Raw genomic sequence first — 25,392 nt, forward strand, 5'->3', positions numbered from 1 at the left:
GAGATTGTTGTTGCTTTGAAGTGGCACTCCTCTTATGACTACAGGAAATTTTTATATGTTGGAAGGTGTTCTTGGCCTCTTATTTTGTTTTGGGATTGAAACCAGATGTATTTGCAGAGATGTGATGTACAATTCTCCTGACAGGAGGAAAAGGTATAACCAATAATGCCTTTACATCAAGCTATGACTGGGCATGCAACATTAACTGCATTACATACAGAAGTATTACCTGTCCCCAGTGTTGTGCAGGATGGGTCTGGCTACATTGCCAGTGAATATTGTATTCAATTGGACTGTATATCATCCCCTCAAGGAAGGTTTGTGTTGAACACTTTTGCCACAAATCATTCAAATAGAGATTTCTGTATGAGATGTCCTTGAGTGTGTGCAGAAAGAGATGGTGGATCCTGTCAAATGGCTCCCCAAGTAAACTGTCAATGCCATTTGGCAGAATATCTCATCAGAACTTTCAAACAAGCACTTTTCAACTTTCAATTAAGATCTTGCTTGGATGGTGATGAGAGGGGTCCTCCGAGTTAGGCCTTTCATGTACAGCCAGAATCCCATTCCTTTGGGACATTCAGTGAGGACACTGGCGGAAATGTGACCGTCATTCATTTCCAATCCATATTTGCCAATCAGGAAAAAGATGCAGTTTCTTAAGGTTTTAGTTTAGTTTAGAGATACGTAAATAGGACCTTCGGTCCACCAAGTCCGTGGCGACCAGCGATCTCCGTACACTAGCAAGCACTATTCTACACATTCGGGACAATTTACAACTTTAACGAAGCCAATTAACCTACAAAGGTCCTGACCCGAAACATCACCCATCTATGTTCTCCAGGGATGCCGCCTGACACACTAAGTTACTCCAACACTTTGTGTCCTTTATTTTCTTGCTTTTATTACCTGACCTAAGGTGCTTAATAATTCATCTTTGCATTTTTTAATTAATGGGATGAAAAACCACTTATCATTGTATAATGTTGTTACTATTGCTAAAGATCTGGCACACGGTTTTAAAAACTCACATTTTAGCATTTCATTACTAATACTGTTCATTTACTTTAGCATGCAAATACAAATTGAAATTATTTGAGGTAACATCCAGAAGTTAATTTATGCATTTTAAATTTTGACCTGCATGTCAAACAAATCTTTTGAACTAACAAAATGCTCAGATTTCTTCTTTAAAAATGAATATACAAGAAAAATAAAGAGGCACACAACTAGGAATCTCATTAGTCGACTCACTTTTCCATCTATAGATACCACATTTACCACGCTAAGTAGTTGACCAATAATAAACCACATAATATACCCAGATTAAATAAAACCTTCTAAGAATTTAATAACTAGTTTATTTTCTCTTTCCTTTCGAGGAGGAGAATGGATAGAAGGAAACAAAACATCTTCACAGAGTAAGGGATGTATTTTGGAAAGTTCCACAACACTGCCCAAATGAATGTGGTTAAACTGTTCATCAGCTGAGGTGTAAAAATAACCAGTGGTGGCTGTCCTTTTTTTTGAGTCTGGCTGAGATTTTGAAGAATAAAAACCTAACTACAGTACATTAGAATTCACAAAAAAAAGTGTATACATTTAAATCTAGAATTGTGAAATGCAATTTGATTATTTACATTTATTTGACTTCAGATATAAGCATCAGGGATAAATATTACCTTTTTCAATAGCATTTAAGTGACTCCAGCAGTTCCTCAAAAATTACATCTCCAATAATTTTTTTATATTAAGTTTATTCCTTCATAGAATTTTGACAAATGGCAATTCCAATTCACAGTATAAACACAGACGTGAACAGTCAGTCATACAGCTGGGACCACTGGTCCTTTGGTCCAACTCGTCCAAGAAAGCCAAAGCATCCTGCTGATCTAATCCCATTTGTCTGCATTTAGCCAATATTTCTCTGAATCCTATCCATGAACTCGTTCAAAGGTTGTAATTGTACTTGTCTCTATTACTTCCATATAGCCACCACTCTTGAATGCAAAACCTGCCCTTCAGGTACCCTTTGAATATTTTCCCTCTCACCTTAAACCCATGCCCTCGAGCTTTAGACTCCCATTACTGTGGGAAAAAGACTGCTACCGTCCACTTATGCGTGCACCTCATGATTTTATAAATCTCAGCCTTCTTCATTACAATAATACTTTATCACAATCACAATAATACTTTATTAGCCAAGTATGCTTTGCAACATACGAGGAACTTCATTTGCCATACAGTCATAACAATAAAAGGCAACAGAACACACAAAATACATTTTAACATGAACATCCACCACAGTGACTCCTCCATATTCTTCACTGCGATGGGAGGCGAAAAAAAGTTCAGTCCCTCCCTTCTTTGTCCTCCAGCGGTCGGGGGCCTCTAACCCGTTGATGGGACAATCTTGACTCCCGTAGCCAGCAGCGGGCCTTCCTCGTCGGGGCAATCCAGCTCCTGCAATGGTGGTGGTGGGGGGGATTTCAGCTCCCCCACGCCAGGCCATCTACCCCGGGTCGGAACCAGTCGAACGTCGTGCGGCTTTTGGAGCTCCTGACTGGTCTCAACCTGAGACTGCGAGCTCCTTGATATTAAAGTCCTCAGGCCGCGGTTGGAGCATTGATCCAGGCAAGGAATCGCACGCTCAGATGGTAAATCCATGGCCCACGGGGGCTCAAAGTCCCAGGCAAGGCCTCCAGCTCCACAATGTTAGGCCGCAGAGCGACCAGAGATACGACCCACAAAACAATTGCATCTCCGGCAAGGTATGAGATTGAAAAACAGTTTCCCCCTCCCCCCCATAAAATAAACCAGAGAACATCTGCACAAACTTTTAAAACTTACCAAAAATAATTTTAAAAACCCCAAAATGACAGACAAACTGTAGGCGAGGCAGCCATCGTGTGGTGCCCCCTGGTTGAGTAAACAGACCCAGCCTATTTAATTTCTCCTTATAACTATTGCTATCCTGTCCAGGCAATATCCTTGTGAATCTTTTCTGCACCTTCTCTACCTTAATCACATTCTTTCCATTGTATGGTGACCAGAACAATGCACAATTTTCCGGGTGCAGTCTCGCCAACATACTATATAGCTTTAACATGATCTCCCAACTCTTGCACTCAATACTCCATCTGATGAAAGCAAGCATGCCATATACCTCCTTCACCACCTTGTTTACCTATGTTACCGCTTTGAGTGAACTATTTACTTACAACCTTAAGTATCTCTGTTCTACAACATTTACTGTCATTTACTCTGCATGTCCTACTCTGGTTTAACTTCCCAAAATGCAGCACCTCGCACTTGTCTGAGATAAATTCCATCTCCAATTCCCTTGCCCACTTTTCCAGTGGATCTAGATCCATTGTCACGAAGACAACCTTCTCTGTCCACTGCACAAGTTTTGTTGTCAATCGTAAACTTACCAATCATGTCACCTACTCTCTCATTAAAATATATACGATGAATAACAAGGGAACCAGCTCTGATCCCTGTTGCAAGTCTTACAGAAAATAACATTTGGGTCAAACGTGTTTCAGATGCACAATTTTTATATTTTAAATGTATGCAGAGTCTGTCCTTAATTTCCACTGTGCTCTGCTCTGCCATCAATCGATAGTAAGAGATTGGAAAAAGCCTTGTGGATACTTAAGGCTACATAACCTGAGCATTATATTTTGGCGATATATTCAACTCAATTTGAATTCATAAAGACACAGCACAAGGCAATTAATTTTCCACAATTTATTACCAATGCGAAAGTAAGTGTATGCTAATGGAAGTTTCATTAAAAAAAAATTCAGGACCATTGCACCACAGAGAGCTTTAGAAAGTCATTGTCATGTTATGCAAAGTTTTGGTTCTAAAAATGCAGATGGTCCCCTTTTACTGAAAAATAAATTCACACAATTTACAATTTAAAAATGCACTCATTCGCTGTTAAGACATTTTCATGTTTCAGACCCAAACATAGCAGAATAAACCCACTCATTCATATCAACTTGGCATTTTGGTACATTTGGTAAAAATGTTTATGATGAATGTTTAAATTGACTGAAAATAATAAAATTAAGAGCACAACCCCAATCATTGGTTTGTATGCAACTATCAGGGTGTGCCAATGTCAAAGCAAGTGATTAACACACTTGAACAGCACTAACATTCTGGAAACAAATCCACATATATCTACAAAACCCTAGTTTAAACTATTTAATCAGAACTGTACATTAAATTTACACAGGAAAACTGCAGGACAGGAAAAATTCTTTAAAAAAATTAATCTCTGTATTATTAGAATTACATAAATACAGACCAATACCACAATGAAAAGATGGTGTGAACTATATTGCCAAATATCAAAATCCTTCAATACTTTGCATGTTGATACTGATACAAAACCACATTTTGAAATGGCACAGCCAATGAAAATGTAAGTTGTTAAATTCAGTTCCAGTAGCTCAGGAGAAAGAAAGTGATGGTGTTTAGGAACATGCTGCATGATCCACTGCAGCCATGCTGAAATTAGCTCACCACCCACGCTCGCAAATCAATATGCAAAATAACATACAATACTTGTCAATATAGAAGCTGTTGCATGACACAGTCCGGTTAAAGCCCAGGCACTTTAATTTTGTATGAACTGTCAGACTTCAGTGTGTTGCTGAAAATCCAGTGGTGGAATAGTTACATCATCAAAGTGGCCTTCATCCCCACTTTCATAGTCACTCATCATGACTTCCGATTCTTCCATCTCACAGCACGCTGAGACATCAGAGCAAGAGGCGGTGGTAGACGTGTAGACAGACATGGAGATGTTATCCATGCTGGGTGCTTCAAAGTCATCGTTATACGTTAAGGAGTAGGATGGGTAGGTGCCCCGGTAGCTGTTTCCTGTGGGGACTGCATTCTGGCATTCTGAGAAGTCCGCTGAATAGTGATGGTGGGGTAGATACTGGTTCATGTTAAAATGCGGTTTATTTTGCGATGTTGAATTCAGACTTGCTGCAGTGGGCATGTCCCGTGGAGGCTGTATGGAATCAAACTCATTGTATTCCGGGGGCAAAGGCGGCAGTTCATCGTGAATGGGGAAATCATCTGGAGGTGGTGGGAAATCACTTTCAATGTCATACCCTCCAGGGTAGTAGTCCGTGTCAATGGCATTGGGATCAGAATAAAGTGGGGGTGGGTGCTCTGTTACCTCATACTGCGGATATTCCTGGATGCCAGGCAGTTGAACATTGGGCATCCAATCCGATGTGTCCCAGTGATATGCTTTTCCAAAGGAGGGGAGGAAAAAGGGGGGAAAAAATTAGCATGTTTTACTTTGAATTGCACATTTATTATTATCAAAGTCAAGAACACAACAAAGAACAAATGGTATGGAAGAACATATTGTTAGTCTGCTGGGGATCACCAAGGTGCACAAGGACATGGGATGGTGGGCACCAAATCCCCATTACAGATTGCAGAGACAAATATTCTGTTACCTGCATACTTTAAAAATATGACAATTGCCAGCTGCACATAGCCATTTACATGTATGGTTTAAAACCAGCGGGCAATGTTATTCTGGTTACATTACAAATGCAGTGGCTGATTTACAATAAAACAGGTGAGATTTGGTTTAAAACATAAACCTTCTATATTGTCTACCAACCACATTAATAGCTGTACAATGAGTACAATGGATTAACAATTCACTCTTGCAGCTATACCGATTACCGTGCTGTGGATGTTAAAGTGAAAGATGCACAGCTTTAGTGAGTAGGAGGGGGAAAGAAAAGGCATGCAGACAAAAGTCACCTCTTGGATTCTTGAGGTCATGACCCGCAAAAGTTTCTTTAGATGGCAAAGAAGAAAGAGAGGAACAAAACATGAAATATTAAAGCACCAGGATATTAAAGAAATCTCCATACTAACATTCCATGTGCGTGCTTGCAACAAACATTTTAAATGCCCACTTACGTACATTTGAAAGAGCAGTTAAGTGCTGTTTATCGAATAAGTGATTTTTAAAAAGCTCTTTGTAATATCGAAGAATGCCCCTGAAAATTTCCCATTGTACCAACGACAAAGTAAATTGAAACATTGAAGAATTTGTAGGGAATTGAAAGAAGATACTGAGAAGTTGTTTAATCCAACGGGTAATACTGAGACTTTATCTCCTTGTGTGTCAGCCATTTTAGATGGAGATAGGATATTTATTGATAAAAAGGCTGAATACTTTTTTGAATTCTGTACCTCTGAAGTATGTAGAGATTCAGTTGCTGAGCATACCCAAGGCTGAAATCAAAACCGACTTTTGGACTAAAGAAACTGAAAGACATGGAGATCAGACACAAGAAGAGGATTTGAGCGAGAGGATGAGCTTTGATCATCTTGCTGTAAAATGGAGAAAGCTCAAGGGGCTAGGTGGCCTACTCCTACTGTTCCATATGTTCTATATTTATGACTTTGGTCTCATTTCATCATTCTAACTTTAAAAAGATGACTTCATGAAAGATAAACTTTGAAATGTTCCAGGAAACAAAAACTGTGGCTTCAAGTAAGATAAATTCAAATATGAAGATACATGAAAAAAGGTTTTTTAATATATTGCATAGTGGTTCAAAAAAAGATTTTACATTAAAGTAATATTTAAACATTCAGTCAATCAATTTTTAACACTTATGTGGTGATTTTGCCTAATAGTCAATTCCCCTACCTCGAGAGATTATCTGATATTTTGAGGATGGATTCTGAAATAAAATGTTTTCTCTTAATTCTGGCATGGTGTACGGAAACTATTGCCCTACTGCCAAGTCTGAAATGTCAATGGATTTGAAATGAACAATAATTCCAGTCCGGGAATTAATCCTCACCTCTTTTCCAGCTTTCTCCCCCCCCCCCACCAAGAATGGTCCCAGGAATGAGTGGGTTAACATGTGATGAGCGTTTGACAGCACTGGGCCTGTACTTGCTGGAATTTAGAAGAATGAGGGGGGACCTCTGAAACGTACTGAATAGTGAAAGGCTTGGATAGAGTGGATGTGGACTACTAGTTTCCACTAGTGGGAGAGTCCAGGACTAGAGGTCATAACCTCAGAATTAAAGGACGTCCCTTTAGGAAGGAGATAAGGAGGAATTTCTTTAGTCAGAGGGTGGTGTATCTTTGGAATTCTTTGTCACAGAAGACTGTGGAGGCCAAGTCAGTGGATATTTTTAAGGCAGAGATAGATTATTGATTAGTACAGGTGTCAGGGGTTATGGGGAGAAGGCAGGAGAATGGGGTTAGGAGATATCAGCCATGATTGAATGGCAGAATAGACTTAATGGGCCGAATGGCCTAATTCTACTCCCATCACTTATGACGACAATCAGTCTAAAGAAGGGTCCCGATCTGAAATCACCGATCCATATCTTCCAGAGATGCTGCCTGATCTGCTGAGTTACTTTTAGTTTAGTAGATTGAGAACACACTGCAACAAAATACTTGATTCATATTTTCTGAGCTCTCAGACAGACATCATCCAAATGTTCATCTGGATTATTATTTTTTTTTTTTTACAGATGGGTAGTGATCTTCCTCATCTATGGTTTCTTCTGCTACTAGAACTGCTTCTACCCATCATTCAAACACTCTATACCCTAAATGGCTTTTAGACAATTATACATAATACTTTCTCAGAGAATCTTGGTACTTATTTAGAGTGAAGTCTACAAAATGGAGGGAGGAATGAGTAACAAGAGGAATGCAATATCAGTGTCACATCATAAATGGAGAGGTGTATCTTCAACTGATCCACGTATTTCTTAACAAGTATAACACAGAAAACAACGAGGATGCCTTCAGCAATTGTAACTACGTTTTGCAAAGCAGAAATAGCAAATTATTAGGTGAAGGAAAATTCAATCAGTCTGGAACCACTATAGTTTGGAGCATGAATTGAAAAAATGCTCTGGACGTATTTTGAAAAGTGAATAGAATACTGCTTTTCAAAATAATAATATCGATGACCACTGGTCAATAGATAAACAGCACTCACTGCATTTGCATGACAGTGTTATAGACTTACAACATAGAACAAGGTTCAAGTAATCACAGTACACTTAGAACTGAGCTTTGTAAAAAAAATATACCTTCTTTTTCTACCGTGTCAACAACTGCATTGACAAGGTGTATTACAGTCACTATGGAAGCTTGGGGAGGAGTAGATTAAAATAAATGTATCATTAGTACAAGAAGTCAAGATATTCATAATTTATTTATCTGAGCATTTCTGCTATTTAAAATGCAACTTTAAAACATACCGCACAAAGTTTCAAGCAACAAGAATATCTAATTGGCTAATGGAATAATTTTATTTACATCAATGTTAAATACCCGAGGAATCCATTTGAAGTGATAAGCATTTGGCAATTAGTTTTCCATTTGCATGATTGCTTTGTAGGGGTTTCAGAAACTTCACATAAAATGAAAGGGCAAATATTGTCAAACTCAACATCACCTAAAACCTCAATAAAAAAACCCTCAATTCAAGGAAGCTATATCGTCTATTTAGAGAGGAACTGATGCTTCTCAAGATGTCACTTGTAGTTCCAGAAACTCATGCAAGCTGAAGCTTTAAAAAACTACAGTACATTTATTTGCAGAAAAAACCCACCAAATTCCTTTAAAATGAATGTGGAGGGTGAAAAGTACGGTTTAAAGACATTATACCTCAGGTCCAATTTACATACTGAAGAACTTAAATGAGAGATATTCCATCTGTAAGCAATTAATATCACATGAATTGCTGTGCATTTCAACTGTGCAGACAATTTCTCGGACACAACTAGAAACAGATTTATTGATGGGTTATACAGAATTTATTTCACAAACAATCTAATTTCTTCAGTCAAATCTACTGGATTCATTATGATATACTACAGAATTCAAAGCGGGCAATAAAAACAGCCAAGTTCTTTGATTTCCCTCCTTTGGGCCTGCCCTCTGACTCCTACTTCCCTCAAGAGCCTTGCAGTGGAACTGGCTACAAAGCCCCTGCACCCCACCTCCACTGAACACTCCAACCTTGCTCCTCTGCCTCTACTGCAAGGTTGGAATATCTCAGCCTTTTCCGAAGAAGACTTTCTGTAAGATTGCGCATTTGCTGGGAAAGTTGCACAGTACACCAAGAAACTCTAAAGGATCCATGATTAAACAGAGCTGCCAAAACAAACCAGTTATGGAAATTCTTTACCAATAGAAAATTGTCTAAAAACAATTTTTTTATGCTCCGATGTCAGGAAAATAATCCTACATTCCACAAATAAGTCTATATGAGGTTTCATTTATACCCGGGAGCTACTAAAATGTTTGTAAGCACAAACTTCATGAATAAGAAAATTATACTTTGATCTCCTGTGGCAGAGTCAACCTCAGGCAGCATCACGAAACATGAGAACATGCCTATTTTGCTGCACCCTGGGCTCCCAATTTTCCACAGTACCTCAGTGATATCTTTTGTTAACCTTAAGCAAAAATCTGTTAGTTCTACTCAATTTTCCAAGCTTATTTCCTTTAGAATCGCTTGTGGTTTTCTTTCAAGGCTAATGCAAGTAGCAACTAATGGATTAGATTTTAACTTCCTCCACCCAATGAGTTAGTTTTCTTTTATATTTCAATAATAAACTTTATTCATAATATGTGGTAGACATTGTCCTTGCTATTGCACTAAACTCTGTTTAAGAAAGTGTTGCACTTATGAACGATCTTTCATGGCCTCGGGGTGTATCAAAGTGCTTTGCTGTCAACATAAGTGGACTCACTTGAATATAGAACAGTACGGCACAGGGACAGGCCTTTTGGCCCACAATGCCTGTGCCGAACATGATGCCAAGTTAAACTAATGTCATCTGCCTGCAATTACTGTTGTAATAATGCCCATAATTTTGGCTGGGTATTCAGGAAACTTGCAAGAATGAGTTGCCTGCCTCAGTAATCGAAAGAGAACAAGAACCCTCAACATGCGTAAGTCTGAAGAAGGGTCCAAACCCAAAATGGCGCTTGGCCATTCCCTCCACAGATTCTGCTTGATCCACTGAGTTCCTCCAGCACTTTGTGCTTTGCTCAAGATTCCAACACCTGCAGCTCCTCGTGACTACAGTTTACTTTAATTGGGTGTTGGAATGTTTATTCATAAAATGTATTGTGCATTACATGCCTGCAATCCTTTCCACCTTTCACCTATGCCCTTCAAGTCAGTCTTCAATTTGTTCCATTGCTAGTAGTCACGCCTTAAGTTGTTCAGGCACCATATTGTGGAATTCCCTCTCCTTATAAAATGTCCTTCAATATCTGTTTATTATCCTCCCCTTCTCTCTGACACAATTTCAATTATTTTTCCTTACACCTCTGAAGATATTTGGAATATTTTTTAAACACTCTCAAACACTCCCAACTGCTGCTGTGTAGGACCACTATATTTAAGTAAAGCTGTTCGAATCCCTGATGCCCAGAGTTCACAACATCAAATTGCTTATTAATCCTAAATTCATGGCAATCTTATTTCAGAGAGGCCAGGCGATGGATAGAGCAGAAAATTAAAGAAAATTATAGTCTAGAGGAATGCAGGGAGTACCTCTAAAGTTCGAGGCATTACTCTCCATCTGATTGACAGAGAAATGGAAGCCGCTGAAATTGGTCTGTGAAATGCAAAGAAGTGTGTATATTATAGGGAATTTATAGCAGCTGGCTCACCGATCTAAGGTAGTTTAAACATGACATTCAAATAAATTTATATTATGATATTTTGACTTGATTTTCAGAAGAATAAGCCATAAGCAGAGGTACAGTGAGAATGAAGGGTCCAGGAAAATGTAGTCATTGTAGAGGGTGTGGAAAGGGTTGGAGAGTTCTTAATATTCAGAGTGGAATTAACACATGTCGAGCTCATTTGGATTTGGGGATTGCCTCTGGAGAGTCATACTTACCATTGCACTGTGTCTATGGGAACAGAAGAGTGGGAGGTGAGCATTTTGCAGTAAAAGTAAAACAATTGTGAATTAATAATAAAACTATTCATTTGTGCATCTGACAAGGCCATTTAATGCCATCTTCAACTGCCCATACGAAGGTGGGAGTGAACCACCTTTTGGAACTGCTGCAGCTTTATCTTGAAGAGTTCCAGGTTTTATATCCGGAACTGGTGATATATTTCCAAATTAAGGATTTAATTGTTTGAAAGATACAGAATGAAAACAGGCTCTTTGGCCCACCAAGTCTACACCAACCAACGTTAGTGTACAACTTGGAGGGGAAAGTGCAGACACTGCTCTTGGTAGTTCTTGGTAGTAAGAGATTGCATTTTTGGGGGGTGTTGTCAGGGTAGCCTGGTCGGGTAACCACAACGTATTTTGCAGATGGTGCACAGTGCAACTACTGTGTACTGGTAGGTGGGAATGAACAATTGGGGTGGTTGAACGGGAGCAACTCAGAAAGGTGAATATAGTGCTACTCAAGTAGCACTACACTCGTTCAGTTATTCCATTATCCTCTTGACTTGTGCCTTGTTAATAGTGGAAAAGTTGTGGGATATCAGTAAGTGAGTCACACCCTCTGGATATCCAGCTTCGGTCTTGTACATGGTGTTTGGCTGGCTGGTCCAGTTGACCTCCTGGTCAATGGTGACCCCCAGGATGTTGATGCTTGGTAACTCAGTGATGGTAAAATTACAGAATTACAAGTGTAGGTAGATTATACTCTCTCGTGTTAGAGGCAATCATTTCCTGGCACTTATGTAATGGGAATACCACATACCATTTATCAGCCCAAATCTAAATGTTGCCTCGGTCATGCTGCTAGCAGACATGGGGTACTTCATTTTGGAGTAGCTATTGAAATTGAACACCGTACAGCCCTCAGTGAGCTTACAATGAAAGGAAGGTCACTGATGAGGCAGATGAAGAGCATTGCTCTGATCAATGTTTTGCAGCGAAATACGGTGTTTTTTGTACACTATCCTTGATTGGTAAAACACTGCACATAATAACCTTCTTCCCATGTAGCATCTGTAATAATTGGAGTATCTCTACCTACTGTCTATTGACTTCCATTTTACTAGGACCTTGATGCCACATTAAGTTAAATACTGCCTTGACATGAAGGTCACTATGACCTCTGGTCCATGTTTGGACCATAGCTATGTAGAAGAGAGAGAGTATTTAGTTAAGTGGCAATAATTTGGTTAGATGGTGCCTAATAATGGCAGATAGCAGACCACCCAATGAAGCCTGAATCTGTTCTTGTCTGTAATGCACACATGTATCAGTAACATGTGTGTAAGGTATGGGTGGGGTAGGACTAGGGGATTGCTACTCACTCTGCAATTTGTCCTCCAATTCAAAATTTGATGACGTAATTTTCTTTTTAAGGAAAACACAATTACAGCTCAATTAACAGTTCAACCTCTGCTCCTGGATCCCTCTGCAAAACTAGAAACCAATAACTGGACCAAGCACTGGGAAAATTTGCTCAGAATTTTTCAATGTCTTCTATGTAAACAAGCTTTTTAAAGTTTTGAATAAAAGAGAAACCTTGCAGAGGAGTCAGTCAGAAGAGGTGTGCTCCTTAACTTTAGGCATTGTGTTTGCCTCCAGATTTTCTTCTTCTGTTAACTATTCCAATCAGCTTTCATAGTCTTACCAGTGAGTTGGCACCAGTGTGGCAAACAGCTAGAAACTAAATACTTCTACCATGCAAGTCAGCAATGTAGGTGTGAATACTATATAAAACACTGGGTCGGTCTTGGTCCTCATGGTCGAAAATAGGCTTTGAAAAATTTCTTCACCCGTACATTTGCACTATGTAAATGGCAATAAAACTGAACATAGGATTAATGGCAACAACTTGAAATTGATTTTTGAGGATCTCTATAAAAAATAAATTACTGCTATAGGTGTCTGGAACCCTCCGGAAATTTACTCCATCTTCACAAATTACACTCCTCTTAAAATAATGTGAGTTATATTTTAAGAGTGTAACTTTGACAGCTAATTTACAAACTTTTACACATGACTGCCAAATATCAAATTCTGCCTTAAAACTTCAGGAAATAATGATTGAAAAAAACCATAATCCCTGTTTAGTTTTGATCACTTGTATGTAGGTTATCAAGAGCATAATTTTGAAATTAATCTACAATTTACAAACAAATGCATCCCTGCGGATGTACAATAAGCCTAATGACCTTTTCTTGCCTGTATTATTCAACCTGATTTATGATACCATCGCTTTGATATTCCAGGACTCCCTTTGTATAATAATGTTCTACCAAATTATACACTGGTTTCTGGAGTGATTTCTAAAATATCACATGCAGTTAGATTGCAGTTATCCAAAATTTAATTGTGGAGTTTGCAGAAGCAATTGCTGGCTCTGCTCTGAAGATAACATAGGGAGTTCCATTTCCATTCACCCCATAAGCATTCTTGTACTATTAACTTCAGTTAGGTGACTCATTTAAATTCCACAAAAATTGATCATTACAGACTTAACCTGGGGTAAAATGCTAGATCTCAAGAAGGCACTAACAAAATAGTCCTCGTTATTGTTCATCCTAATTTGGATTTTTCAGTGTTCAATACACAGCTCAACAGCATTTTGTAGCGACATTACTTCAGCTTATTTGTAAGTACTTCTTCTCTATAACAAGCAGTCAAGAATATCCACTCCCAAGAGTCGGATAATACCTCGTCAGATAACTTGAAGAGATTTTTTTTAAAAACTGTTTTCATTAAGGATCTATCACTAACTGTGAGACTATCAATCAATATCAGAGAATCCCATTTCGCTCAAGTACATCCTCCATTACTTCTGCAATCAAACACGAAACTGAATACTTGTTAAATCCTGTTCTTGTTTATCAGTAACCGAAAACAGATGGCAGATAACACCAAAGCAAAATCAAGTTGTAAAATCTCATATATCACCCAATGATTAAGATAGATAGAAGTCACTTACTTAATATAATGGACTTCTATTTCAGAATGCAATACTTGGAATTTTAGTGAATTTAGTGTTTGTAGTAACAATGAAACCTCAGCTACTTATTGCAGGGAAATGTGCAAAATTGTTTTCCAGTAACTGCTTTGAAGGGCTTAGATAAATGATATGCATTGAAATTCAATAAGCATTAAGAGTCCTCCAAAAGAGACAAATTAGTATTGGACATGACAATATAGATTTTGATGCCTGAAATTCTTACCATTGTCATCACATGATTCAGACTGGAAAGAACTAAGAGACTGGACCTCTGAGATGCTTCCCCGGGTGTTAAAAGGATGGCAAGCGCTATCCTCAAGAGGCATTTTTGATGGACAGGGTTCAAGATCCACCACTTTTGCTGTAAGTGAACAAAATTGATATGAGCTCTTAAAATCTGATAACCGGAAAAGATACATGCTTAAAGGAACCATTAGTGCAGAAATCTGGTAAAAGTGGATTTAAAATGCATGGAATCAGATGACCAGAATCTAAAACAGAATTAAAACATTGAACATATGTTTGTAACTAATCAATTCTCAGGGTAGTATGCAAGAAGCACTACACAGAAATGCAGAAACAACATTGTAGTCAGGTTTTAATCAAACTAACATAAAACTGCAGATGCTGAATATCTGAAATGGGAAAGTGCAGGAGGAGCAATACCAGGTCTTTCACCTCGTTGCAAATAGTCCTTACAGGGTGGCACAATGGCCAGTCTGAAGAAGGGTCCCGACCTCAAATGTCACCCATCCTTTTTCTCCAGAGACGCTGCCTGACCCGTTGAGTTACTCCAACACTTCGTGTCTTTCTTTGGTATAAACCAGCATTTGCAGTTCTTTATTTTAGCATAATGGTGCAGCTGGTAGAGCTGCCGCCTCAGAGCCAGAGACCTGTGTTCGATCCTAACCTCAGGTGCTATTTGTGGGGAGTTTGTACGTTCTCCTTGTGACCACATGGGGTTCCTCTGGGTGCTCCGGTTTCTTCCCACATTCCAAAGACAAGCAGATTTGTACATTAATTAGCCTCCGAAAAAAAATGCCCTTAGTGTGTAGGAAAAGAATGAGACAATGGGATAACAAAGAACCCACTGTGTAGGCAGGACCTACAGAGTGAATGGTAGGGCTCTGGGGAGTACATGAGCATGGTTCCTTGAAGGTGGAGTCGCAGGTAGATAGGTTGGCCAAAAAGGCATTTGACACATTGTCCATCATCAGTCAGAGTATTGAGCATAGAAGTTGGGAGGTCATGTTGCAGTTGTATTAGACTTTGGTGAGGCCACTTTTAGAGTATTGTGTTCAGTTCTGGGCACCATGTTAGAGGAAAGATGTTGTCAAGTTAGAAAGGGTACAGAGAAGAGTTACAAGGATGTTGCCAGGACGAGAGTGTCTGAGCTAGAGGGACAGGTTGAGTAGGCTGGGACTTGAAGAGCAGGAAGATGAGGAGTGATCTTATTGAGGTGTATAAAATCATGAGAGGAATCGATGGGGTAGATGCACAGTCTCTTGTCCAGAGTAGGTGAATCGAGGACCAGAGGACATATGTTTAAGGTGAAGGGGAAAAGATTTAATAGGAATCTGAGGGGTGACTTTTTCACACAAAGAGTGGTGGGTGTATGGAACAAGCTGCTAGAGGAGATAGTTGAGGCAGGGACTATCCCAACATTTAAGAAACAGTTAGACAGGCACATGGATATGACAGGTTTGGAGGGATATGGACCAAATGCAGGTAGGTGGGACGAGTGTCGCTGGGACATGCTAACCGGTATGGGTAAGTTGGACTGAAAGGCCTGTACACACACTGTATCACACTATGACTCCATAACTAGTGCAAATCGTTGTTCAACATGGACCCATTGGGCTGAAGTGCCTGTTGTATGCTGTATCTCAAAACAACTTACACGTCTTCCAATCTACTTCATGCGTTGGTTATATTTCTATGTGCTCCCCCCCTCCCCCCCACCACATATTGGATAAACCAATCACAGAATGAGTGACTGTTTTGTGGAACTCCACCATGCAGTCCACAGGGGCAACCCCAATCTTTCAAACGCCCATCATTAATTCTCGATCACATCTCTACTCCGACCTGCCTATCTCCACTGTTCCAAAGCAAGCTTAAGGAACAGCATTTCACATCGTCTGGGCATCTTGGAATTTTCAGGTCCTTAATTATTTCTGGTAACTAGTTTTCTGCTGTAATATCTGTTACATTAAAAAAAAAAATTCCTCATCAGTCACTGCTTGATCCTGTCAGCATTTCCAGCCCTGTCTCCCTCTCCATAAGGCTGCCTGACCTGTAGACCTGGATTTTCCATTCTTATTCTGTTTATGGCTTCTTAATGTTTTCTGATTCACAAGAAGTTTCAAGGTTTCCATAGGCTTCAGTTCTCGAGAATGGTTTGTAACCTCAATTGTTCAACAGTTCATTATTGTTACGAATGCACAAGTGAGATTTGTTTGCACAACTACAAAATGCAGAGTCGCCACAATTTTGGCACTGATTAAAAAGAAAATAATACTAATCAGTTAATTAAAAACAGTACATGCGAGAGGGTCACAGAAACAGCTGTGACAGGAAGGACAGGGAGCAGGAGCGGGAAGAGCAGCCAACGTCACTATGTGGGCGAGTATGCTCAGCATTCCCAGCTCTGCTCGGCTCAACCCAGCCCTGACCCATGCATTTCGGCAAGGAGGGAGGAGGGGTTTAGGTGGGGTGGGTGGCGAGAGGAGGTAAGTGGAAATTCTCCATTCGTAGCTGACAGAAGATGTCTGCAGTCCCGCCACACCTGGCAAACACATTCCTATCCCTCCTGCTGGTCTCCCGAATGCTGTTCATATGCACGGGATGTCCATAAGTTGGGTGTTCATAACCAAGGGCAGGGCCTGTACTAGCTTCATGAGTGACAAATGTAACAGGCTCTTTTCGGAAAAATGCTGTAGTGGTATGACATAACAAGACGACCAAAAGGTTACACAAATTTCTCATGCAATTTGCTTCTAATGATACTGAAGATATTTTCAGGAAATAAAAGTGGAGTGCAAAACTAAATAAGCAAGCAAGTTGGGTTCTTCTCAGACTTTGGCCAACAATTAGTGGTAGTATATTAATACAAAAGGTTTGTTTCAATAAGAAATTCTGTGGCACAGATTGGATCGAAAACGATTCTTTTGCACTGGAGGGCACTTTCTACAGCTGTTAATAAATTTTGCACAATCTTTAGTTATGCATTTGTCTGATAACTGGGAGAAGTCTGTAGATGGTGATGAAACATCTAAACTCTGCAAATTCTGTCAATTCACTATGAAGAGAGGCTAAGTTCTCCGCTTGTTAAAACAGTCTTGTTTGATTACTGCAAAATCTCCATTGACAATAAAGGCATGGTACATTCCTTCTTAATATAAATATCAGCTGCAAGTGGCTGAGATTTCCGCATTAGCACAAACAAGTAAAAGAAATGCATTACTAAAATGGTGTGAGCAAATAGGCACGGTATTGTTCTACCTGCTTGTCAGGAGATGCATGCGACTGAGTTCAGAATGAGGCATTAGAGAAACAATTACCATGTGTAATAGCTACAGTGAGATACCTACCATCGTAGTCATAGTCCCAACTGGGTTTTTGTATGGAATCGCAATCTGATGGAGAGTTGGATGGAGGAGGAGGAGGTAGGTTCGGAGCAACACTGCAAACGGCCACAGTTTTCCGGTGTCCATGCACAGAGTCTGGATTGAAGGTGCTGAATTCTGGATGCTCAGGTATTGCAGATCCTTCAAAAGAATTTCGGTCAAGATTGTTTCTGGAGTCACTTGGAATACTTGGAGTATAAGAGATTGGACGAACAGGCACCTGTGGTGGAATGTCTGAATAGATTGTTTTATTCATTTTAGAATCAAAGTAGTTCTTCTGCAAGAAAGAAGTGGTCGCTCCAATGCGTTTTTCACTAGCGTCGTTATGATGCTTCTTTTTACAAACCTTCTTACGGAAGAAGACAAAGAATAAAACAAGGATAAATATGGTTGCGACAAAGACTATAATTCCAATAACTTCTTCCAGGCCAATGTTCCAGGGTGTAGATATATATTTGTTAACTACAGTATCGTCACAAAGTTTTCCAACAAAGCCATGGCTGCAATTGCAGTTGTAGGACCCATATGTATTTTCACACTGGCCTTTGTTAAGACAAGGGGTTTTGTAACATTCATCAATATCAGCCATACACCTAGGAATAAACAAAATAAGGTAATTTTCCGGGGAAAAAAAACCAAAACGGATATTACATATATCTGAAGGGCATACTAACCTCTCTCCACGATAACCTGGTTCACATTCACAAACTGGGCCGTCGAGACTATCGATGCATTTGCCATTATTTTTACAAGGATTATCTTTGCAGTAAGGACCAACTTGACACCTGAAATCAATTTAGATCAAATTACAGGAATTGATGTGATAGGCCTTAACATTTTTCATTTAAAAAACAGATTGAAATTAAAGAAGATGGCTGGGTTTAAGGGAAGAGCGGAAATAGTTGTTGTAAAATTTAACATCATCAGTGGCTCAAAGTTGATGACTCGTAATGGCTGCCTCTTGTTCACCCTGACTACCTAAAGACTACCTTTTGTGGAATTATATTTTACTTTCCATTCACAAAACCGGAAACTTCTAGCACCCGAAAGAAGAGTGGTGCCACTGTGCAAGATGTTCAGAAAGGATGAACATATGATTTTGCTTATAACGTACAGAAAAAAAGAAATCCCTTCATGAATCTCAAGTACATTGCTAAAATATCAAATGCTTACTATTGCTGCCACAATCATGTTTGAAAACCTATGATAAAGGTTTTAGGTGGGATTTGGCAAGTTCTATGTTTAGGAAAATAGTTGCTGAAAGGGGCTAAAGCATAAGAAACAATTAAGCATAAGAAACAGCAGGATTGCTCACCACTGCCTTGCATCTTCTTGACTTTTGCCCAAAGCCATCAGTCATTAGGGGTAAATAAGTCTCCCATTAACAATGATGAATACCATTGTTACACGTAAAACTATAGCTTGATGAAAAAGATTGCTTGCAGCAATGATTAAAAGCTTGGAGTTCCTCAACAATAAACAGGATTAATGTCAGATAGACCAAAATGCAAAAATCCCAGATGTTTCCTATTGCCTAGATTGAATAACCAAGCAGAGAAGGAGAGCATCCAGACCATATTTAAACATTGGACAGTGCAGCGACACAGCTGGTAGAGCTGCTGCCTCATAGCACCAGAATCCCAGGTTCCTCCAGGTGCTCTGGATTCCTCCCACATCCCTAAGATGTGCAAATCTGCAGGTTAATTGGCTTGTGTAAATTTCCACGAGGGTGTAGGGAGTGGATGGAAATGTGAAATAACATAGAACTAGCGTGAACGGGTGATGGCTGGCATGGATGGCTGGCTGGCCGGCATGGCTGGAGGCCCAAAAGGACTGTTTCCATGATGTAATGCTCAGCTAAAACACGAATGCCAAACTATGCCCCAACCTTACCAAAATTCTGATTCTTTTTTCTTCAAACTAACAGTCACATTGAGAATTTGGGTGACAGCTACTATAGATATAAACGTGTTTTCAGTAAATGGAAGGATGGAAATAACTTTGATATTTTCTGTTTTAAAATATGTTTTTTTAAGAAATTGAATTTCCATTAAGATTCAGTCTGGCATATAATGTGAAAAATAAACTAACCTTAATCCCGTATATTGTCCTCTACACTGGCAGATATAATCATCATTCACTGGAATGCAAGTTCCACCATACAGACACGGGTTCGAAGCACAAGGGCTGACACCAATTTCACAATGAATGCCCATGAACAGAGAAGTGCATTTACAAAAGTAGCCTGCAAAAAAGGAAGTTCATGCAAAATGTGATGATCATTAGCAATTAAAGAATCAGCAAAACTACCACAAGCAATAAACTAAGAACATTTGAATATTTGTTAAAATCAACAATCGGCAAATGAGGTGAAAAACATACCATAAGATTATGCGTCCAGTTAGTACCCATCATTAACTCAAACAAAAATTATTAACAGCACCAGTGTTAGCCATTTGGGCCACTCAATCCGTGCCAGCCAAAAGACCTACTCAGATTATTCAAGTTTTCTAGCTCTCCTTTCGCAGCCTTGCTGACGATAGTACTTCAAATGCTCAATGAATTTTAAAAAAAAAATCAATATGAAAAGAAGATTGCTGCCCCAGAAACTTTTACACGGTGAGTTTATGATCTCCATTCCCTTAAATTCATGCTCCCTACTTAAATATTTTTTCATCAGTCCACATTGCTGTGCTTCTCCATGACGTACAACATGACTCATTTTCCACTTGACTCTCGGGAAAACAACTACAGCCAATTGTGTCTTTGCAACTACAATTCCCCAATCTGGCAAAATCCTTCTAAATAAATCACCTGGTTAGTCACCGGCTTTCAGTGCTTCCTTTAAAGTAGCGATTGGACTCTTACACAGTTTTCGAGCTGTGACTTAACTAGTGCTTTATACAGTTATTGCTTCACTTTCCTCCACTAGTATTCTATACCTCAACTAAGACTTTATGGGCAAGGTCCCCAATGAACATTACTCCTCTGCTTTTACTGCAGGAAACGACATGAAGATGATGGAATGTTTTGAAAGTTAATGGAAATGTCACGAGGACAGTTCATGTTACAGTTGAAGAGGTGCTGGATATCCTAATTCATATAACGGTAGATAAATCTCTCGGACCTAATCTTATATATCCAAGGACACTTAGATATATTGTGGCACTTGGATAGATTGTGAGAAGCTAGAAAATAAATTACAGCAGTCCTAACTGAGATTCATGAATCATCATTAGATACATGTGAGTTGTCGGATGACTGGAGGGTGGCTAATGTTCCTCTATACAAGAAGGGCTGCAAAGAAAAACTTGGGAACTATAGACAAGCCAAACATTTATGGTAAGAAAATTACTGGAGAGCATTCTGAAGGATAAGATATAGCAATTTAGAAGGGCAGACATTGAGTAGGGACAGTCAGCATGACTTTGTTCATGAATTTGATTGGAATTTTTGGAGAACTAACCAAGAAGTTTAATGAAGGCAGAGCCGCAGACTTAGTTTATATTATTGTCACATATACCGAGGTACAGTGAAAAGCTTTGTTTTACATGCTATCCAAACAGATCAGATATACCATACATAAATACTATCAAGTTAAACTCAACTACAATAGATGGAACAAAGGAGAAGATAGAGTTTCGAGTACAGAATGTCGCTTTTAGCATTGTAATGCATCAGTTCCATAGACAAAGACCAACGTCCACAATGGGGAAGAGGTGAACGGGACAGTACCCTAGCTCATGGAAGGACTGTTCAGAGGATGGTAACAGAAGGTAAGAAGCTGTTACTGTGTTCGGTGGTGCACGCGTTCATGCGTTGGGACCTTCTGCTGGATGGGAGCAGAGAGGAGGAATGAGTGGGCTGGGACAGGTTTTTTATTATGTTGGCAGCTTTTCCAAGGCAGCGTGAAGTGTAGATGGAGTCAATGGTGGAAAATCTGGTTGGTGTGATGGACTGACTAGGTTAGATCTACGACTCTGCAATCTCTGAACACAGAACTATGTAGAATTGGCTTCATGGTAGGAAGCAACGGGTGTTGGTGGAAGGTTGTTTTTCAAACTGGAGGCCTGTAACTAGTGATGTGCCTCTAGGGATCAATGCTGGGCTGATTGTTGTATGTCATCTATATCAATAATTTGGATGAGAATGTGCAGGGCATGATTAGTATGTTTGCAGGTAACTAAAAATAGGTGCTATGAATGACAGTGAAGATAGTTATCAAGAATTACCACAGGATGTTAATTAGCTAGGCAAATGGGCCAAGGAATGGCTAATGGTAGTTGAATTTTTTCACTCAGAGGATGGCAGATATATGGAATGAGTTACCAGAGGAAGTAGTTGAGCAGATCCAATATCCACATTTAAAAGACATGTGGACAAGTGCATGGATAGAAAAGGGTCAGAGGGATATGGGCCAAATGCAAGCAAATGGGATTAGCTAAGATGGATCTTAGTCAGCATGGATAGGTTGGACCACAGCATCTGTTTCCATGCTGTATAACTATGATAATGGGAAGCATCCTGTAGGTCTTTATAGCCTTATCTACCTGCTGTGTTATTTCTGAAATGTGAGCAACTACTCCAAGATTCCCCTCTTCTTTCTGCAATTTTCAGTATCCTATCATTTATTCTTTGTTCAAACTCCAGCTACCAAAAAATTTCAGAGAGTGGCAACGCGTTGCCAGGGGTGATGGTAGAAGCAGATAAATGGTGGCATTTTAAAAAGCATTCTGATAAGCCCATGAATAATCAATGACATTTTTTTCTACAACTTTTCCTCAGATTACTAAATGCTTACAGCATATGTTGTACTCGACTGGAGATTCAATTGGCTCCATGATACTTTCTTATTCCTAATATTCTTGAATTAAGTAACGTTTTATGGCGGCATGGAGGAACAATGGAGGGGCGGCATGGTGGCGCAGCGGTAGAGTTACTGCCTTACAGCGCCGGAGACCTGGGTTCGATCCCGACCACGGGTGCTGTCTGTATAGAGTTTGTACATTCTCCCCGTAATCTGCGTGGGTTTCCTCCGAGATGTTTGGTTTCCTCCCACACTCCGAGAACGTACAGGTTTGTAGGTAAATTGGCTTGGTAAATGTAAAAATTGTCCCTGGTGTGTGTAGGATAGTGTTAACATGCGGTGATCGCTGGTTGGCACGGACCCGGTGGGCCGAAGGGCCTGTTTCCGTGTTCTATCTAGACTAAACTAAATTCATGCTTTGTTTTTACCTGTTTCATATTTCATTCATTACCCAAACTGAAGCAAGCATCCATTAAATGAAAATTGTTTTTGATGACAACACATTCAACACCATTAAACAGCTGATAAATAGTAAATTTAAATCATTTGGCATTGTAACCATTTCCGATTTGCAAAAAAAAATAAAAAAATTCACTCACCTCCACTAGGCAGTGATGAACAAGTGCCACTGTTCAGGCATGGACTGCTTGAGCAACCTTCTGCAAGCATTAGTGAACAACCAGAAGACATTTCAACAGATTCTTCCATGACTGCATAGGCTCTAGGCTTATTATTTAAAGGCAGCTCTTGCCCATTCAGCATGACTGATTCCAGGCAGCCTCTAAAGCCATTGCTGACCTGCAGATTTCTACTATGTTTTGTGCGCGGTTGACGGATATGACCACCAAAATACAAGAAGTTGTCCAAGTTTAATGTTCTGAGAGTGCCTGGAGCAGTACCAGCCGCTGTATGGACTCGGTCGAGAACCAATCTTGCGTAATTTCCATCAACTTCCAATGAAACAGAATGCCATTCTCCATCATTGACTTGTATGCTCTGCACAGACACAGTTCCTGGACCGCTCCCACAGTCAAACTTGTATTGCAATCTTCCATTGTTAATCTGCAAAATAGCATTGTGAGCATCAACTCATCTAGTTTTATATCTAAATACCGTTGCTGGTAATGGCAGGATGATATTAACTTGCAGTAATTCAAATAATTATCAAGTTTATGACCTTGCTCTACAGTAAGGCGATCATTATGAGATCAGTCCTAACATCACATTACTAAATCAGTCCAATGTTATTAAAACTAGCTGTCGGAAGTGTTTCCACTGACCTTTATGGATATTAAATCTTTTATGTGACATACTATATTAATCTAATTGTATAATAAAAGGACGGTATTCAAGAGCCTATAGCATTGGGGGAAAAGTATTAATAGCGATTGAAGGCTGGTTATCACACAGACGACAAAATCAGAACAAACGGTATTTTTCAGATGGCAAAGATGCAACTATTAGAGTTCCTCACTGATCCTGGGCCCTCGATTATTTACTGCCTACATTGATGACTTGGAAGAGGGGACAGGATGCCAGGTATCCAAGTTTGCTTGCAACATGAAAATAGATATGAGGGAATGCTCCGATGCAGATAGTTGGATTCTAACAGGTTACAGAAAGACTGAATAGACAAAATAAGGCAATTAGGCTTTAATGCAGGGGAGAGTGAGGACATGTACTCCCATAATATAAATTAATAGGTAGACCGGTATCTAAATGGAAAGAAATGGAGATTAAGTGGAGTGGAGGACAGAGGGATCTAGGTGTTCTGTGTTAAACACAAAAGGTTAGCAAACAAATGCAATAGGTAGTTAGGAAGGTAAATGATATATTAGCCTTATTTCCAATCTCCAACGTCCTTATGATAAATATGTTTTGTCACAAGTTTACAGGGTACACCTGGAGCATTATTTTGATCCATTTACTTAAGGATATACTAACATTGGAGGTATAATTATTAAAAGATCAGGAAACCGATGGCTATATTGTACTGGCACAGAGAAGCCATGATCGGCTTGAATGGCGGGCAGGTTTGAGGAGCCAGCTGGCCTTGTCAAGTCCCTTTTTTCTTGCATTCTTGTAATAGAACATGCCATCAAAAAATTGATTTGTTTGCACATCCAACACCTCAGCTTTCAGCATCTCTAAGTTAAAGTGGCTGTGTCAAATTCTCAGGTTCTTGATTTCAACAGGATTGTTCGTACACATAAATGAATAAAATGCAAAGAATAGCACTGAGCAAATTTTTGCCCACTTTTGAGAATTGCACATACTTCCAGAATGCTGTAGTCTGTTCCTCTTGCATACATGACAACAGCATGTGGATGGTAAGTCCGTAAACGCAGAGAAAGTTTCATTTCTTCTTTATTCTCATTTTCTATGAGCCGATATTTCACGTAACTATTACCGTTGAATGACAGAGAAGCACCACCTAAAAATGCAAAACAAAGGCGGTCCCAATAATTCAACACACAAAAAAAGTCAGCAAATAATTATGCACACACAGAAATAAAAGCTTTCACTGGCAGTGTAAACCTCACAAAAAATTAAAACTTAAAAAAGTCTTTATCTTAGATTATAGAGAAAATCCTTACCAGAGCATTGGCCCCGATTCCCATTTTTGCATAAGCACGTGTATCTTCCCTCTTTCGCGTCAGGTACACATTCAGTATCAGCCGGACAGAGATTACCTTCACAGAGTTTATGTATAGTGGGGCATTTGCTGCCTGGAAGTAATAAAATATATCTCTATAGAACATTGCTTTTGGGTTAAATTGATGACATCTCAATGATTAGAAATCTATAAAGTTAGCTGCAATTTAATTAAACAAATGTGTATTCTCATGTCACATACATTTGACTTTTAAAATTTGTAAACAAATTATCATTTCCATATTATATTTTTGGTTCTTTGGCACATCTTATAGTTAATAAGCAGACCA

The 25,392-nt window shown here is 39.4% G+C and overlaps 1 protein-coding gene across 8 annotated transcripts in view; it reads right to left on the minus strand.

Annotated features, from left to right (window-relative positions):
- Window positions 1–3,749: 3,749 nt before the first annotated feature.
- fat1a (FAT atypical cadherin 1a) overlaps window positions 3,750–25,392 on the minus strand; it is a 185,649-nt gene continuing 164,006 nt past the window's right edge. For 3 of the 8 annotated variants that reach the window (XM_078397661.1, XM_078397631.1, XM_078397696.1), the window contains 10 exons: window positions 25,045–25,176; window positions 24,724–24,881; window positions 23,047–23,509; window positions 19,732–19,885; window positions 18,315–18,425; window positions 17,605–18,233; window positions 14,235–14,372; window positions 8,128–8,187; window positions 5,812–5,847; window positions 3,750–5,280 (listed from right to left, as the gene is read on the minus strand). In XM_078397661.1, the coding sequence (XP_078253787.1) occupies window positions 4,652–5,280; window positions 5,812–5,847; window positions 8,128–8,187; window positions 14,235–14,372; window positions 17,605–18,233; window positions 18,315–18,425; window positions 19,732–19,885; window positions 23,047–23,509; window positions 24,724–24,881; window positions 25,045–25,176 (2,510 nt within the window). In that variant the 3' untranslated portion in view covers window positions 3,750–4,651. The remainder of the gene's footprint in view (window positions 5,281–5,811; window positions 5,848–8,127; window positions 8,188–14,234; window positions 14,373–17,604; window positions 18,234–18,314; window positions 18,426–19,731; window positions 19,886–23,046; window positions 23,510–24,723; window positions 24,882–25,044; window positions 25,177–25,392) is intronic. The other 5 variants (XM_078397679.1, XM_078397651.1, XM_078397687.1 and 2 more) reach the window with 3 other exon arrangements.

Source organism: Rhinoraja longicauda, chromosome 1 (assembly GCF_053455715.1).
Source record: "Rhinoraja longicauda isolate Sanriku21f chromosome 1, sRhiLon1.1, whole genome shotgun sequence".
NCBI classification, from domain to species: Eukaryota; Metazoa; Chordata; class Chondrichthyes; order Rajiformes; family Arhynchobatidae; genus Rhinoraja; species Rhinoraja longicauda.